The following is a 14,542-nucleotide window of genomic DNA, read 5'->3' as shown; positions in this document are numbered from 1 at the left end:
GAGGAATTTGGGGGGCACCACTCAGTCTGCAGCTGGGCATTCCCCAGGGATCCCCCCAGGCTTTCAGGCCAAGGGTAAATTCCCTCACCAGGGTCCCCACTGAAGATGGCACCAGGCTGACAGTTTTCATCCAAATGGATGCTACTGAGAAGGAAGGGGGCGGGGCAGCTAACAGTAAGTCAGGGGTGGCCTGGAGTGTGTGGGGGGCACGCGGGGCCTGGGGCCCTGCAGGAAGTTCTGCTCCCGGCCTCCTGCTGTCAGCCCCTTTGGCCAGCGTGCCCGGGACTGAGCCGGGCGGGTGTAAACACCGGCATTTCAGGCCCATGTGGGAGCTGGATGCTCTAGAGCTCCCTGGCAGTGTGGCCGGGATGTGGCGGCCAGCACTGAGTCAGACTCCTCCTCATTCCCTTATAAACAGCTTTCACCCCACAATTATTTCAGCGTCTGCCTCTGGAGAATCCAACCTTAGTCCAGAAGAGAGTCGATGCCATGGGGTTTGGAGCTGGGTGTCCCACTGCCTGCTGGCCACAAGGACTGTCTCTGGTGGCAGGGGTACGGTGGCCCCTGGCACAGGTGGCAGTCTTGTCCTGCCCGATTGTTAAATTTGCTCATGTTGAGTCAGAGGTGTTGCTGGGGAAGGGAAGGTGTCAGTGGGCCCTGAGTACTGCCGGCCTGAGGGGCATGGACAGAGAGGGCTGCAAGGGTGACAGGCAGATGGCTGGAGGCCGGGGGTCAGGAGGTCCTCACAGAAGCCCTGGCGGGGGGACAGAGAGCGCCAGGCCCGGGACCCACTGACTGAAGAGGTGGCCTGGTCCCAAGAGGAAGGACCCTCCTCCACCACGTTTGCAGGACAAAGACCCCCCCAGAAGCCCCCACCCCTGCCCAGCTCTGGCCCCGACTGGATGGCTGTGCACCAGGAGAGGTAGAGGGATGTCAGACATTTGAGAACCTGCAGTCCCGGGGTGCACAGGTCCTGAGCTGACGCTAACCAGAGCGTCCTCACGGGCCCTGTCACAGCGGGACACACGACAGGCAGTTAACACAGTCTGCCAGGACTGGCCCACGGTGGGCCTGCGGGACCATGTCCAGTCTCCAAGCACATAGTGGGGACTGACATGTGACCAACACCCTCAGGGGGTCAGAGACGTTACTGTCCGGAAGGCCAAGGGGCCCTGTGCAGGTCGGAGACGAGGCCTGCCAGGGGTCTGACGACGTGCCTGTGCTGGCCCCTGCGGGACTGAGGACATGGGGGCGGGGGGGGGGCACTAAGGCCTCAGGCACCGGGCTGCGGCCATGGAGTACGGCGGGAGAGGTCAGAAGCGGCCGACACGCATGCGAATGGACAACAGGCAGCAGCTGTTTTTTCCAAGACCTTCTGCCAGAATGCAGGACAGACGCCCCGCTGGCTGGGCCCCGGATTCCGCTGATGGCGGGAAGCTAATGCAGGAACAAGATGGGGCCTGCCACAGGGGATGGTGAGGGTGCCGGGTCAGAGGCCCTGGGGAGATCCCCTCCGCAGCCGAGAAAATGACTGTATCCGGCAGTGCCCGCCGGCCTCAGGTTCCCTGGGGGCCTGCACAGCACTTTCCACACCTGCGAATACCATCTGGCTGAATGGCTGCCAGGTGAAGAGGAGGTGGGGGGCCAGGCTGCTCCCAGCCGCTCCCTCCTGCTCGCCCTGGGCACGCCCGTGAGCCATGCCTCCCCCACCCCCCGCCGACCCCCTCCCAGAGGCCACTGTCCCCAGTGTGTCAGCAGCCGGGTGCACAGGCCTGAGGGCCTCCCCTGCTCCCTCAGTGAGACCAGCCGGAAAGAGTCACCTGTAAACCACTCAGTACTCACGTTTATTTATAAAGTTACATCCTAAAAACATTTCTAACAAATAGTTTTAAACAGGGTGTGTCGTGACATAGTCCTGTCTGTCTGCGTAAAGCCTCTATCAGGAGCCATGAGAGAAGGTGTGGGGGTTCCCGTGCCGCTGTCGCCGGGCGGTGGGACAAGATGCCCACAGGGGTTTTCTTGCCGTTCCTGCAGCACCTGCCCAACCCCAGGGCTCGTCACTGGACCCGCAGGCACACACAGCTGCTGAGCTCAGGAGGGGAAGCCGTAGCCCTGAGGTGGCACCATGCGGGGACGCCGCGGGCCACTGTGAGCCCCGGGGCCCTCAGTCACAAGAATTGACACTCGGGTCATCCAGTTAGGTTTTCATCACTGCTAGGAAGGAGGCCTGCAAAAGGAGAGATGGGGACGTCTGGGCAGTGGCTGCGCCTGACGGATGGCGTGTGTGGCCTGCGTCCTCAGCTCCCACTGGCACTGCCTGGGGCCCTGACCACAGTGTCAGCTTCTTAGCCCCTTAGAAGCTCTGCCAGGTGCCTCTCAGGGGAAGAGACAAGTGCAGCTCGCGTCCCCAGGCATGGCCCAACCTGCAGGGTGGCCGCTGTGAGGGGGCTGGATGAGTGCATACCCCAGGGCCCCATCGTACCTCCTCGAGGATGTGCCCCAGCCTTTCCTGGCTGTGGATGGAGCGCCTGCAGGAAGAACATCTCAGTCAGCCCTCTGGGTCCCCCACCCACATGGGAGGCGGGGCAGGCGGGCAGGCTCGCCCAGGCCCATCCATGCGCGCCCCACAGGCTGACGGAGGAGCCTGCAGGCACACGTGTCAGCCTCGTCTCTGCCAGGACAGCCGAGAGCTGGGGCTGTGGGGCAGGCGGGAGAACACAGGGCGAAGGTGGCACTGGGGACCGCAGCCTGCTGCGTAGCCCCACCTGTCTATCCTGGTCGCTATGGTCACGGTGAAGCTGCCCTCTGTGTCCGGCAGGTAGGTGGAGGGCACCACCCTGTAGGCCCCCGCAGACAGGCGGCAGAGCCGGCTCACTTCCTGGGCGTAGCAGTGTGGCACACAGCTCAGCAGAGGCTTCTGGAGCAGCAGAGAGGCTGTGCCCTGGCCCCCGCCATCTGCTGGAACCTGGGGAGGCAGGGGCACAGACTGGCAGGCCTGTTCCTGGGCAGACAGAGTGCCCTCGGCCGTCCTCAGGCTCAGGACGCTCTCCTTCCGAGGCCGGGCTGTGGACATCCGGGCAGGAGCAGCCAGCTGCTGTCGGCTTGCATCTCCTGCAGCTTGGTACCTGGTCCCCCACCCCAGCCACGTCACACACGCGCATGCTCGCGTCTGAGGAGGAACTGCCAGCCCCATACAGCTGGGCTCACCACCAAGGCGCCACCACCCTAGCCAGGAGGTCCCATGAGGTGTCAGGTGCCCACACCTGGGGGAACCACCACCATCACCCCTCCCAGAGTCATCTGATTGGCCACCAGCACTTTTTTCAAAGCTCCTGGGTGCCTCTGCTCTCCGGGGGCACAGCGGCTCTGCCCTGCACCCCCACCAAGGGGACAGAACCTTCTGAGAAAATCCGACTCTTCTCCCAGGTCACGGGACTTCACGCTACATGTGTCCCCTCCACCCCAATGGACCCTGGAACAAGGCTCCGGGTCAGCCTTCCAGCCCGTGTCCTCCTGGGATACCGGCGCCGTCCTGAAGTGGGGCTCCCAGGAGCACACTGCATGTGGGCTGGGGAGGCCCACCAGAACCATGGGATCCTGTGACCTCTGCCCCTTCCTCCAACTATTGGTCTGCTGAGCGTGACTTGCCTGCATGACAGAAGAGAGGGCAGACTGACCAAAGAAAGTGCTCCGGGTGGTGCTTACGACTCACTGGCCCTTCCCTGGCCTCCACGCGCCCTCCTCGCCACCGGTGGGGCTCCCCAGGCTCACACCCCATTCTGAGCTGAAGGTGGGAATAACTAACACACACGCTTTCAGCCCCAGTTCCTGAGACACCTTTTCCCCTGGACCTGGCCCCACAGGGCTGAGCCCACTGCAGCCTCAGGCTGAGCGCCCTGGCCCGGGGACGTGGGTAACCTTGTGAGCTCCTCACCCACACACCTGGCTTTCCCTTTTCTTTCTGATCTGAAAATCCTGGGCGGCAGTGGCCGTCAGTCACTTAGGCTTCCCTCCCTCCCTTCCCTGCTCTTCCCAAAAGCCCACACCATGGCCCTCACTTCTTCCTGGCTCCCAGAGGGCGCCCACTGCCCCAGGAGCAGCCTCAGTGGCATGGGGCATGCGGGGAGGCTGGGGTCCCAGAGCTTTGGGGCAGCTGCCGATGTGCAGGTGATCACTGCGCAGTGACGGCAGTGGGAGGCACAGTCCTCGTGACACAGTTGTTCTGAGCCAGGTGCGTGGACAAGCGGCTACCTGAGCTGACCTGTGACCCCAGCGAATTTTAAGTTTTATGAAACCTAGAAATGAGTCTTGCACGTGACTGGCCAACGTGCCCAAATGATGGTGTCCAGGCCTGTGTGTCCCAGCCCGCCGTCTGCATGGACACAGCTCCTCTGAGGGGCCCTCCCAGGAGATCGAGGAGCTTGCCTGGAAGACGTGGAAGCCAATGGGATGGCAGTCGCTGTCCGGGCAGTGCTGGTGCAGAGTGATCCGGACACAGCGGGGGCCCGCGCCCCCCGGCACCGAGAGCGGGAAGCAGGGGTTGGTGGGGTAGGATGCAAAGTTCCTGCTGCCCCCCGCCGTCTGGCCAATCCTCCAGGAGCCCCGCAGCTGCACGGTCTCCCACTCCCCCTCGGGGTCAGGGCCCTCGGCCACCGGCTTGATGGCACTGCCCAGAAAAGACAAGCACAGGGGGCGGCTGCAGCACGACTGGGCCTGCCTCGGGCACAGCCGGAACACACAGGACCTGGGAGGGGACTGCCAGCCCTGTGGCCCCTCACCTGAGGGAGACTCTCCCACTGGAGAAGACCCGGAGCAGAAACTGCCCCGGTATATCCTTCAGAAAGGTGCTGGGGACAGCCAGGTAGTAGCCAGGGGCGAGCTCACAGCGGAGATGGACCTCACGGTCGTACGCATGGCACACGGTGCCAGCCACGGGGGGCGTGGACAGGACCCGGGGCAAGCTGACCCGCCGCTTCTCCACCTGAGGAGAGGGGGCCTGTCACAGAGACCAGCCCAGCCCTCTGCTCCCAGCATTAGGGCCTGTGGGCCCCTCCCCAGCCTCTCAGGGACCAGCTGAAAATGCCCACGACTCCCAGGCTTTCACTCAGCCCTGTCCCAGATGTGAACTGCAAACCCTTCTGCTCCAGGGAAAACAGACAAATGTGCCGGCTGTGCCCCAAAGCACATGGCTAAAGCACCCTGGGGCCGCTGGACAAAAGGCCTGCCCACAACACCTTTCGCAGAAGAAAAGGAACGCAATACAAGCCATGCCCACAAAGGGACAGGGAACACTGTGCTGGGAGCTGTCGGACTGGGAGCTGTCAGACTGGGAGCTGGCAGACCTCAGTGGGACACACGAGATGAAAAACCAGGCGAGTGGGCAGCACGTTCCTGTGCCAGACGCTCCTAGCCCTTGGGAGAGGACAGGCGTCTCCATCGGGCCCAGGCGGCTCCTCAGACCATACCCTGAGATCAGAACGCTACCACCCCATGGGTAGGGAGACTGAGGGAGGGAAGGGGAAGAGGCCTGTGGAGGTCCCACAGGAAGTGGCCGAGCCCAGTGCCTGGCGTCTCAGCAGTGGTTCTAATAAGCTGGCTCCCAGGAAGGAGCATGGGTCAGGGGCCCACAGCCTGGCCCACTGGCCGGCTCTGTGGGGGCTTTGGTTCTGTTTGCCTTTGGACGACAGACACACCTGGGCAAAGCAGAGGGAACCGAGTCCTGCGTACCCAGATGAGCGCTGGGAGCACCCACAGGCCTGATCCCCAGGATGGCCAGGCAGTGGGGGCACGTGGCGCTGGCTCCTGGCACCGCGTGTCCCAGCACTGCACGTCCTGGGATTCAGGCCTCCACGGGCCCCGCCACTGACCCCTGCCCGAGCGGGAGCCGCTGGCTGTGGTTACCTTCCAGAGATGTAGGCCCACGGCAGGGTAGTCCTGGCCTGGGGTGCGGTCGTCCCCTGCGCGTGCCCGGGCCCGGCCGGCCCAGTGGGATGTGCGCACCCTGGGCCTCTGCAGGACGGCAGCGCACACCTCGCTGGGTTCCCAGACCCGCAGCCAGAACTTGGGGTTGCTGGGGAAGCCGCTGTTGTTCCGACAACCTCCTGCCGACCGGCCCCTGACCCAGGCCCCAGGCAGTGCCTGAGTGTGGCACAGCAGCTTCTCTGCGGAGAGCACAGGCGTCGGTGCCCACGCCCCCTCACACCCATCAGTCCTCCAAGAGCCCCACTGAGTCCCCACCTCCAGCCGCCTGGGACGGGAGGGGACGGCACAGAACAGAAGCCAAGTGCGCGTGGGGCCCGACCTCAGAAGGCAGAGTCCACTGCAAGCGCACAAAGGCCGCCCCTGAGCAATTTACCCGAGTAGAGGCTTTGCAGGTGGCCGGTCTCTGTGACCGGGTAGCCAATGGTGACCTCGTCGAACTCCCGGAGGAACTCCTGCTCTTCCACCCAGAACTCCCCTTCCTGGAGCTGGGACAGCAGCTTAGACTGGTCCGCCGCCTCCACCCGGCTCCACCCTTCGCCCCTGGAAGGAATCTCACCTCAGTGGAGGCCTCATCTGAGAGCTGATGGCACTGACTGGGGCAGACGGGGACCCAGACGGCATCTTGAGAGCCCCTGTCCCTGCAGCCCTGGACGGCCCCGCGCCATGGCCCCTTCCCACGCTCAGATGTGCTCTGGGCTGGACCAGCCTTGGGGCAGTCACTTGTCACCCCTCATGGGCTCCCGCCTCTGCATGACTGTCACGGCCTGGCTGAGTGGATGGACGAGTGAGCGGGGAGGGAAGGATGTGTGTCCACTGCCTCTGGTGGAGCTGCTCAGACCGAGTGTGGGGGTCTGCTCACCACCCCGCTGGCGAAGGGGAGCTGTCCCAGCACCAGGACGTAGCAGTGCCACAGGCGTCCCATAGGTCCCTGCCTGACTGGGCATCCACCATTCCATGGGCAGTCAGACAGGACTCCAGGGCCCAGAGCCAGCCAGGCTCCTGGGGCCACCTGGGGCCGAGCACAGGACATGTGGCCCATGAGCAGGGGCCGAAGGGGTCTCGCGGGACCCCACCGAGCCCTGTCCTGACCATGGAAACGCCCCTGGCACGAGCCCCGGCACTGGGCCTGACACCCACACTGCTGTGACGGCTCTCGGCTGCCACTGGGGTCCCTGCATGGGCAACTCACCCCTCTCTCCAGGGCCCCTGCCAGCAGCGCCGGCCCCAGGGGTTCTGAATGCGCAGGAGCAGGACGCTGGGACCGGCAAGAGTCCGGAGCTCGCGCAGGTCGGAGACAATAAAGGCGTGAAACTCCCCCAGCTCCCGGGAGCCTGGCAAGGGACGGAGCAGTCAAGGCGGGAAGTTCCCAGACCAAGTGGACACACAGCTGTCTCCTTCCCGGGGCTGCTCCAGCCCACCCAGCTGTGGCCGCATAGGTATCGGGACCCCCACAGACCATGGGGGGGCTCCTCTGCTGCCCGCTGGGGACAGGTTCACTCAGGCATGGCCTTTGCCAGTGCAGGGCCACAGCGAAGGGTGGCTCTGGACACCGGCTCAGCTGGACCAGGCCGGCTACTCAGTCCCTTCTCGGGGCTTCGGCCCCCGCCTGGATGGTCGAGGGACGCAGGCAGCACGCGGCCAGTTCTGAAATGTGCCGCTACTAGCACGGTCGCCAATGGTCTGTGACCAAGAAGAGACAAGGGACACCTCCAGTCAGCAAGGCGAGCTGGGGAGGCAGGGGGCGTTGGGCAGTGGGAGGGCTGAGGCCGGCGGGTAATGACTCCACTTGCCCAGACCAGGGACAGACTACCTACGTGGAGGAGCCAAACAGGATGGCGCCGTCTGGGGCGGGGGGTGGAGGTGGCGGCTGAGTGGAGGAACTCCTGGCACACCTTTAAGTGCTTCATTCATAAGACACTGTCATTGGCCCTGGGTGTCCTGCCCACGTCCCCGGCCCCTTGCCACCTGACTGGGCTCCAGGCGACACCCAGCACCCGTTTACCCCACCCCGGGGGCAGGTGATGCTAAACACAGCCCCTCTGCCTCAGGGCAGGCTCCCCTCCGCCCCGTCCCTGGCTCTGCGTGTGGCAGACCCACCGCCAGGCCTGTGCCAAGCCTCACGCATGCGCCAGGGCAGCGTAACTGCCAACACTGGAGAGTTTATTGCAACGTTCACAGTCTCTGAGCGAAGATTCCAGTAGGAAAAGAATCCTCAATAGGAAACTTTCATGCATAAAGATGTTCACTGCAATGGTATTTACAACAGCACAAAATTGGAGTGACCCAAAATACCCACATTAAGGGAAGGATGAAGGAAGATCCCCTAATGAAATACGTAGCTTACGTAACAACAGAGCTGAGCAAGCACTAAAAAGTCAAAGCAGTCACGCTCGAGTGATGTTTCCTTTCAACAACCTTTCTCTAACCAGCGCATCTATCACTAAATCGATAACCTGAGTGTTGATTTTGCCCGGTTACCAGCTGGGCAGACATGGTACCATCTGCCTCCTAGACCGTCTCTGCAGGGCGGTTACCCATCCCTGGGTGGGTCCTGGTCAGGGAGAAGGGTGGGCAGCAGGAGGTCACACCCGGGACAGCAGCATGGAAGGAGAAATGTCCTCGTCCCACTTAGGCCGGTCAGGGCCACAGTGAAGGGCCCGCGGGGGTGTGAGGGCACGTGCCACCCCTCCCGCTGCCAGCGTCTCACCTGCTCTGGGGCTGAACACGGAGCAGCTGATCAGACAGCGCTCCTTGAGGCCCAGCAGGTGGCGGCAAGTCCTGGGAGCCGAGTCACCGGGGCTGTCCTGCTGGCCACTGCTTTGCACCACGTCCTTCAGGTTCCACCTTTCCGCCAGGCCCCCGGTTAGGTCCACCAGGGCTTCCGCCACCTGCCCTGCCCACAGGTGCTCGTAGGACCCATAGACCCTGGGGAGACAGCCGAGTGAGGTGAGCGTCCGGCACTGGGGCGCATGCGGCTCCCCGCCTCGCTTCTACCCCCAGCCTACAGCAGCCACACCATGCCCTGAACCCCCACTTCAGTCTCTTCTCTTCCCTGCCGCCTGTCCTCGCCACGCCCTACACACGCTGGCATGCAGCGTCCCAGCAACACCCTGCCCCCTCCCACGTGGGCTGGAGTGTGAGGCGGTGAGCACCCCCTGTGTCTGTCAGAACCAAGCCCTACACCCTGACAGCGGCCGTGGGACAGAGGGCCTCCTGCCTGTCAGTCCAGTCTGCCAGCAAGATGACAAATGCGTTCTAAGAGGACAGTTCAACTCAGACTGTGGGTCAGGGTCTCGGTCTCAGTCGGGACCCTGAGAAACAAGGACCGATACAAGGGGGCCTCTTTCTTCCCCAACGACTTGCAGAGAGGCTGCCTGTTCCCAGTGGTAGAAAACAAATGGCTGTAAAAATATTTATTGCTGAGGTTTGAGGAAAGAAAACACACATCCTCTTTCTGGGTGATACCTTCAGGCCCAACTTTGCAATGAGGGCAGGGGAAGAGGGCGTGGGCAGGGAGGGAAGGCCAAGCACAGGCCCGGTGTCCGAGTGTCTGCCTCTGGACAGCCCTACCCCGGCCTGCCCAGGACTGGACCCCAGACCCTTGGACCTGACAAGGGCGCTGCAGCCCGAGTGCTGATGCTTCTGGCAGCCTAAGGTGGCCGCCGCCCCTCCAGCCCCGAGCATGCGTACTTGGCATAGACTTTCTCCAGTAATGGAAGCCAGAACACATCCTCTCTCTGGCACCGGGAGAAGCAGAGTCTCCCTGCAAGACAAGGCAGACGGTCATCTATGGTCACCTCCACCCAGTGTCCAAACTGCCAAACTCGACAGGTGAAGGAGCCACGGTACGTCTGTTCGAGCCAGCTGGGCTGTCCGGGAGGAAGGACCTACCGTGCACAGGAGGCAAATGGAGACCGTGAGACACAAACAGCACGCGGTGAATTCGAAGGGTCTTAACCAGAGTGCAACCCAACTGTCCCACAGGCCCCTGTGGTTCTGCAGGGGCCTCAACCTTACTCCACACCCAGCTGCCTGTGCTCATGGAAAACCAGTCACTGGACAGAAAATACCAGACCTTACAATAAAATATTTTAAGAGCACAGTGAGGAAGCCAAGTGTCTCTAAAAGCTTCAAGTCCACCATTGAGTCCTACTGTCCCAAATAAGCACGAGACCTGAATCCAAAACACACGTAACTTTTACAAGCACGAGACCCAAGTCTGGACAGAGCTGACTGCAGACGGCAGGCCGCCATGGGCACAGCAACCCCCTGCAGGAGGCTGGAGCTCAGGGCCTGTGCCAGCACCCGGACACAGAGGCAGTGCGAGCTTTGCACCGAGGGACTTGTTTGGTCCTGGCTCTGCCATCCACTAGCCGGAAAAACGGTGACAATGATTCTAGTGCCCTCATTTGTAAGAAAAGTCAAAGCTGGTGGGGCCTGTGGGAATGAAAGCCAGTGATGTGCCCTGCGTAGCTTGGGGCCTGGGACAGGGACGTGCTCTGGACAGGGTTACCACCGTCCACTGTCCACGAATGCTGCTGTATTCATCAGCAACACTCAGCAAGGAGCCAAACAGAAAGCTGTGAGATCCCCGGGGAAGGAATGTGAGCACCTGTGGGGCCCACCTGGCATCACCGATAGTCTGAACCATCTTTTACCAATTTACAGTCAAGCTAAAGTCAGGTAGCTAAAGCAGCTTATTCCACGCCAGGCGCACAGGCTCCCTTGGCCAGCCCTTTCCCATCGGGCTGGCATGTCTGGCTTTTTATTCCACATGTGTGGCTCTGAGTACCTCAGCCCCCAGGGCTCAAGAGACGGCAGAGCAGGACAGAAAGCACCCCCCGGGCCCCTGCAGGAAAGAGGGACACCACGTCTGGGCCTCGGAGCCCACGGCCCACACTAGCAGCCACAGCAGAGCACCACGGAACAAGGGGTTCAGCTGCCTGGCCCCCCACTTCCTTCCTGTGCACGGCAGATAGGACGATGAGAGCAGGAGGAAACCACACTGTTGCAGACACCTGCTCCAGGAGGTGCGGACTCTTCTGCAGGGCGGCACAGGCACACAGGAACCAGCAATCCCCCAGCAGCCCTTGCTTCACCTGCCCTTCCTGGGGGTTATCTGGAAACAGCCGGGGTGTGGCACAAATTTCCTGAAATAGAGGAAATTGTCCAGAGTTACATCATGCCTGATGGTGAGTCTTTAAAAGGCAGAACGGAGGGTCTAGGTGATGGGCTGCAAGGAGCTCTTCCGCTCATCCACACTGCCCCACAGGGAGGAGAGGCGGCCGGCTTCCTGCACAACATGCGACAGCTCACGCCACTCCACCCAGCTTACATTATGGGGTCCCTGTCTCTGTCCACCTTCCTTAATTGGCAAAACCCCCAAACCTGGATGAATCCTACCATCCCCTTTCTCAAAGCAGCGAAATGTTCACCTAGAAAATGGTTTCACTTTAAATTCCTAGCGGTAAATGTCGAGGGGTCCTCTATACTGCTGGAAAGCCTGCTGTTTCTCTAAAAGGCTCAATTTCCCAGTCCCCAGACTAGCTCACGCCTTCGCTGTTCTCCAGCTCTTCTCGCCACGTCCACGCCCCCTCGCTTCAGGCTTCATCGGAAGCCACCTGACCTGCCCCCCCACTCTTGCCTCTAAGCCTGGATTCCTCCTGTGACCCCCTCCCTCTGCCACCTCTGCAGGCAGAATCCCAGCAGCACAAGGCACCAGGGAGAAGCTCTGTCTTCTCTAAGACGTTGCCCCTCAGCACTGTTTCCCCTCTAGGTTTCCCTTCACTGACCAACTTCTGGAAAGAGCTGCCGCTGCTCCTCCCCCCTCCGGCTCAGTCCCCACACCGGCTCCTCCAGCGCCTGAGCCAGCCACGCCCCAAACCACCTTCACCAGTGTCCCTGCCTGTCTCATCTTCCCCAACACCCGGCAGCATCAGAACAGCAGTGGCCTGGTGGCTCCCATGATTCCATGTGCTCCTGGCTGTCCTTTCACCTCACTGCTTGCTGCTTCTCAAGTCTACTGTCCGGGCACCTGTGTGACCCCACTTGGAACGGTTAGGGCTCAGCAAGGCTCAGTTCTGAGGCCTCCTCCTTCTCTCCCCATACGTTCTCCTGACATACTCTTCCAGACCCTGGCCCATAAGCCATGTGTTACAGCCCCGATTCCCAGAGCAGGGTCTTCCTGAGCTCCCAGCTCTCATATCCACCCGCCTGCTGAGCTCCAATGGAACACGTGAGAGCAGCACCCGACACTTTTCCCCAGTACATCAAACAGGGCTGCCCTGCACCTCGGTGCTCAGGCTGGACATCTAGGTCATTCTCCATCGATTCATCACCCTCACCCTCCACTTCCAGCCAGTCACTGAGACCTATCAGAGTACTTTCCAAACTGCTCCACCGGTAACAGACGTCACCCTAATGGGAGCCCCTCCGTCCTTCCCCAGGACTGCAATGGCCAGCTGCGTTCTGGCCCCCACAGTCCATTTCCCACAGGGCAGCAGGGGGGAGCTTCTTCACACGTACACCCAATTGAATCCGTCTTCTAGGCCTGCCCCCCGCGGGCCTGCCCTTGCACCTGAGATCCACTTTTTACCCCAACCCCACGGGCGTGTCCTGCACGGCCCTGGCCTCCTCTCAGGCCAAGCAGGCGCTCAGTGCTGCCCAAACGAGCGCCTCAGTGCACGCGGAGCAGTTCTGGTGGCCACGCACTCAGGAAAGGCAGGTTTGTCCCGGGGACAGTCGTATTCAGCAGGGAAGCCATTCCTAACGATGCCAACGCAGCACTAGGCCAGAGCTCCCTGTAAATTGCCACCTTAAAACGTTCCCATCTGAAAAGGCGGGCGCACTGAATGCACAGGAGACGCCTGCAGAGCACAGCGGCCTTGTTCTCTGGGCTCAGCCCGGCGCTTCTAGGTCACGGAAGGACCGCCCTGCCGGCGAGCAGCCGCCACAGACAACGCGCGGAGCAGAGAGCCACGCGGACGAGACGCCAAGCGCGGGGAGACGGCCCGCGGGGCCCGCGTGGTAACTGCTCTCGGCGCGGCCCCCGCGGCCCTGCACAGGCTGTCGCAGGCGAGCGTCGTGACCCCGGCGCGGGAACAGCTGAGGCCGCGGGTGGGACCGCGCCTGGGAAGCCAGCCCGAGGACAGCGGCGGCGCCCCGCCCGCCCCGCGCCCCGCGCCCCGCAGACCCCGCCGCCCGCGCGCCCCGCCCGCCCCGCAGACCCCGCCCGCCCCGCCGCCCGCCCGCCCCGCCCGCCCCGCGCCCCGCAGACCCCGCCGCCCGCGCGCCCCGCCCGCCCCGCCCGCCCCGCAGACCCCGCCCGCCCCGCCGCCCGCCCGCCCCGCCCGCCCCGCAGACCCCGCCGCCCGCCCCGCGCGCCCCAGACTCGGCGCTCGCACCCCGGCAGGAAACAACGTGTCCGCGGCCGGCCCGAAACCCCGCCAGCGCCCGACCTGGGGCCGTCTCCACGTGATGTCCTCCCGGAACTGCGCTAGCGGCGTCGAGAAGCTGGAGAACAGCGAGGAGCTCGAGGCGGGGAAGGCGGCGTCTTGGAAGAGCTCCCTGGCCGGCGCGCGCATCTTGGGCGACGCGGGCTCCCATGTGCAGCACGGGCCCCGGCGCGGCCGAGGGGAGCAGGGCCCGGCGGGGAGGGCGAGTCGGCTGCCGGCTTCCGGCCTGCCCGGTGCCCCCAGCTCCAGCCGCCCCTCCACCCGGGTGACAACCGCGGCGACCCCTGGGCCCGGGCGCCTGCCGGTCGGTCGCCCCGGTAACCACCTCCTCTGGGGGCGTGGCTTCCGAGCTAAGTCTCGCGAGGCTGCAGCATCCGCCCGGCCGCACTTGTCCTTCCGGGCCAGCGAGGCCCAGAGCCGTCCCGGCCGAGACCCGCCGCTGAGAGGCCGACGGCCGTGTTGTCCTTGAGCCAGTGTGGTTCCGTTGGGGCGTCGGGACCGCTGGACTCACGGGTTCGGGAGACTAACGGGACCGGAGAGGCCACTTCGGCCGAGGTCGGCCGTGGACCACTGATCCCAGCATGCAGCGCTGCCTCCCAGAATGCGCCTCTTCTTCCGGCGCGCGGCTGCGGGGCGGCGTTGGCGGGAGCAGCCAATGGGAGACGCGCTGCGGCAGGTGAGTGAGTGCGACGCGCGGCAGGCGGCGGGCGCGCGGGTGCCGAGCTTGGAGGCTGAGGCCGGGCAGTGAGATGGCCCCGGGGCGGCGTGAGGTGTGGCGGCCTCCGCCCCCGGGACAGCCGGCTCTGGTCCTGCTGGGCTGGACGGGGGGCCTGCGGGCCGCGCGGTGGGGCTCACAGCCGCTCGGGCGCGGGGACCGAGGGCGCCGGTGCAGCAGGAGGCTGCGCTCCGCCCGCTGTGCCCGGAAGGACGGCGGTCGGCACGGGGGTTCTCCGCCCGCGCTGCCAGCCGCGTCCGGTGGCCGCCGCCTGCCGCTGCCCTCCGGCTGTGGCTGCCCAGGCCGCTGGTCCCCGGCCCCGCGGGCGAAGGCGGCTACATCAGCCCCGGCTGACGTGTCGTGTGGCGGTGCTCAGCAGGGCCGCCCGCGC

General features: G+C 63.8%; 1 protein-coding gene across 2 annotated transcripts; it reads right to left on the bottom strand.

Annotated features, from left to right (window-relative positions):
- Nucleotides 1-1,818: 1,818 nt before the first annotated feature.
- CAPN10 (calpain 10) lies at nucleotides 1,819-13,770 on the bottom strand. Of its 2 annotated transcripts, XM_081051924.1 has the most exons (12): nucleotides 13,440-13,770; nucleotides 11,001-11,132; nucleotides 9,673-9,869; nucleotides 8,690-8,907; nucleotides 7,172-7,313; nucleotides 6,356-6,522; nucleotides 5,902-6,161; nucleotides 4,779-4,981; nucleotides 4,426-4,666; nucleotides 2,766-2,965; nucleotides 2,483-2,528; nucleotides 1,819-2,227 (listed from the first exon to the last, which is right to left on the bottom strand). In XM_081051924.1, the coding sequence occupies exons 1-12, from the start codon at nucleotides 13,563-13,565 to the stop codon at nucleotides 2,198-2,200; spliced, it is 1,962 nt and encodes a 653-aa protein (XP_080908050.1). In that variant the 5' UTR covers nucleotides 13,566-13,770; the 3' UTR covers nucleotides 1,819-2,197. The 2 variants fall into 2 exon arrangements, with proteins under 2 accessions (XP_080908050.1, XP_080908049.1); XM_081051923.1 differs by lacking the exons at nucleotides 1,819-2,227; nucleotides 2,483-2,528; nucleotides 2,766-2,965 and having other exon boundaries at nucleotides 3,982-4,666.
- Between the last annotated feature and the right edge of the window lie 772 nt (nucleotides 13,771-14,542).

Source organism: Rhinolophus hipposideros, assembly GCF_964194185.1.
Source record: "Rhinolophus hipposideros genome assembly, chromosome: 6".
In the NCBI taxonomy this organism is placed as follows: Eukaryota; Metazoa; Chordata; class Mammalia; order Chiroptera; family Rhinolophidae; genus Rhinolophus; species Rhinolophus hipposideros.
This window is presented reverse-complemented; position numbering and strand designations above follow the sequence as displayed.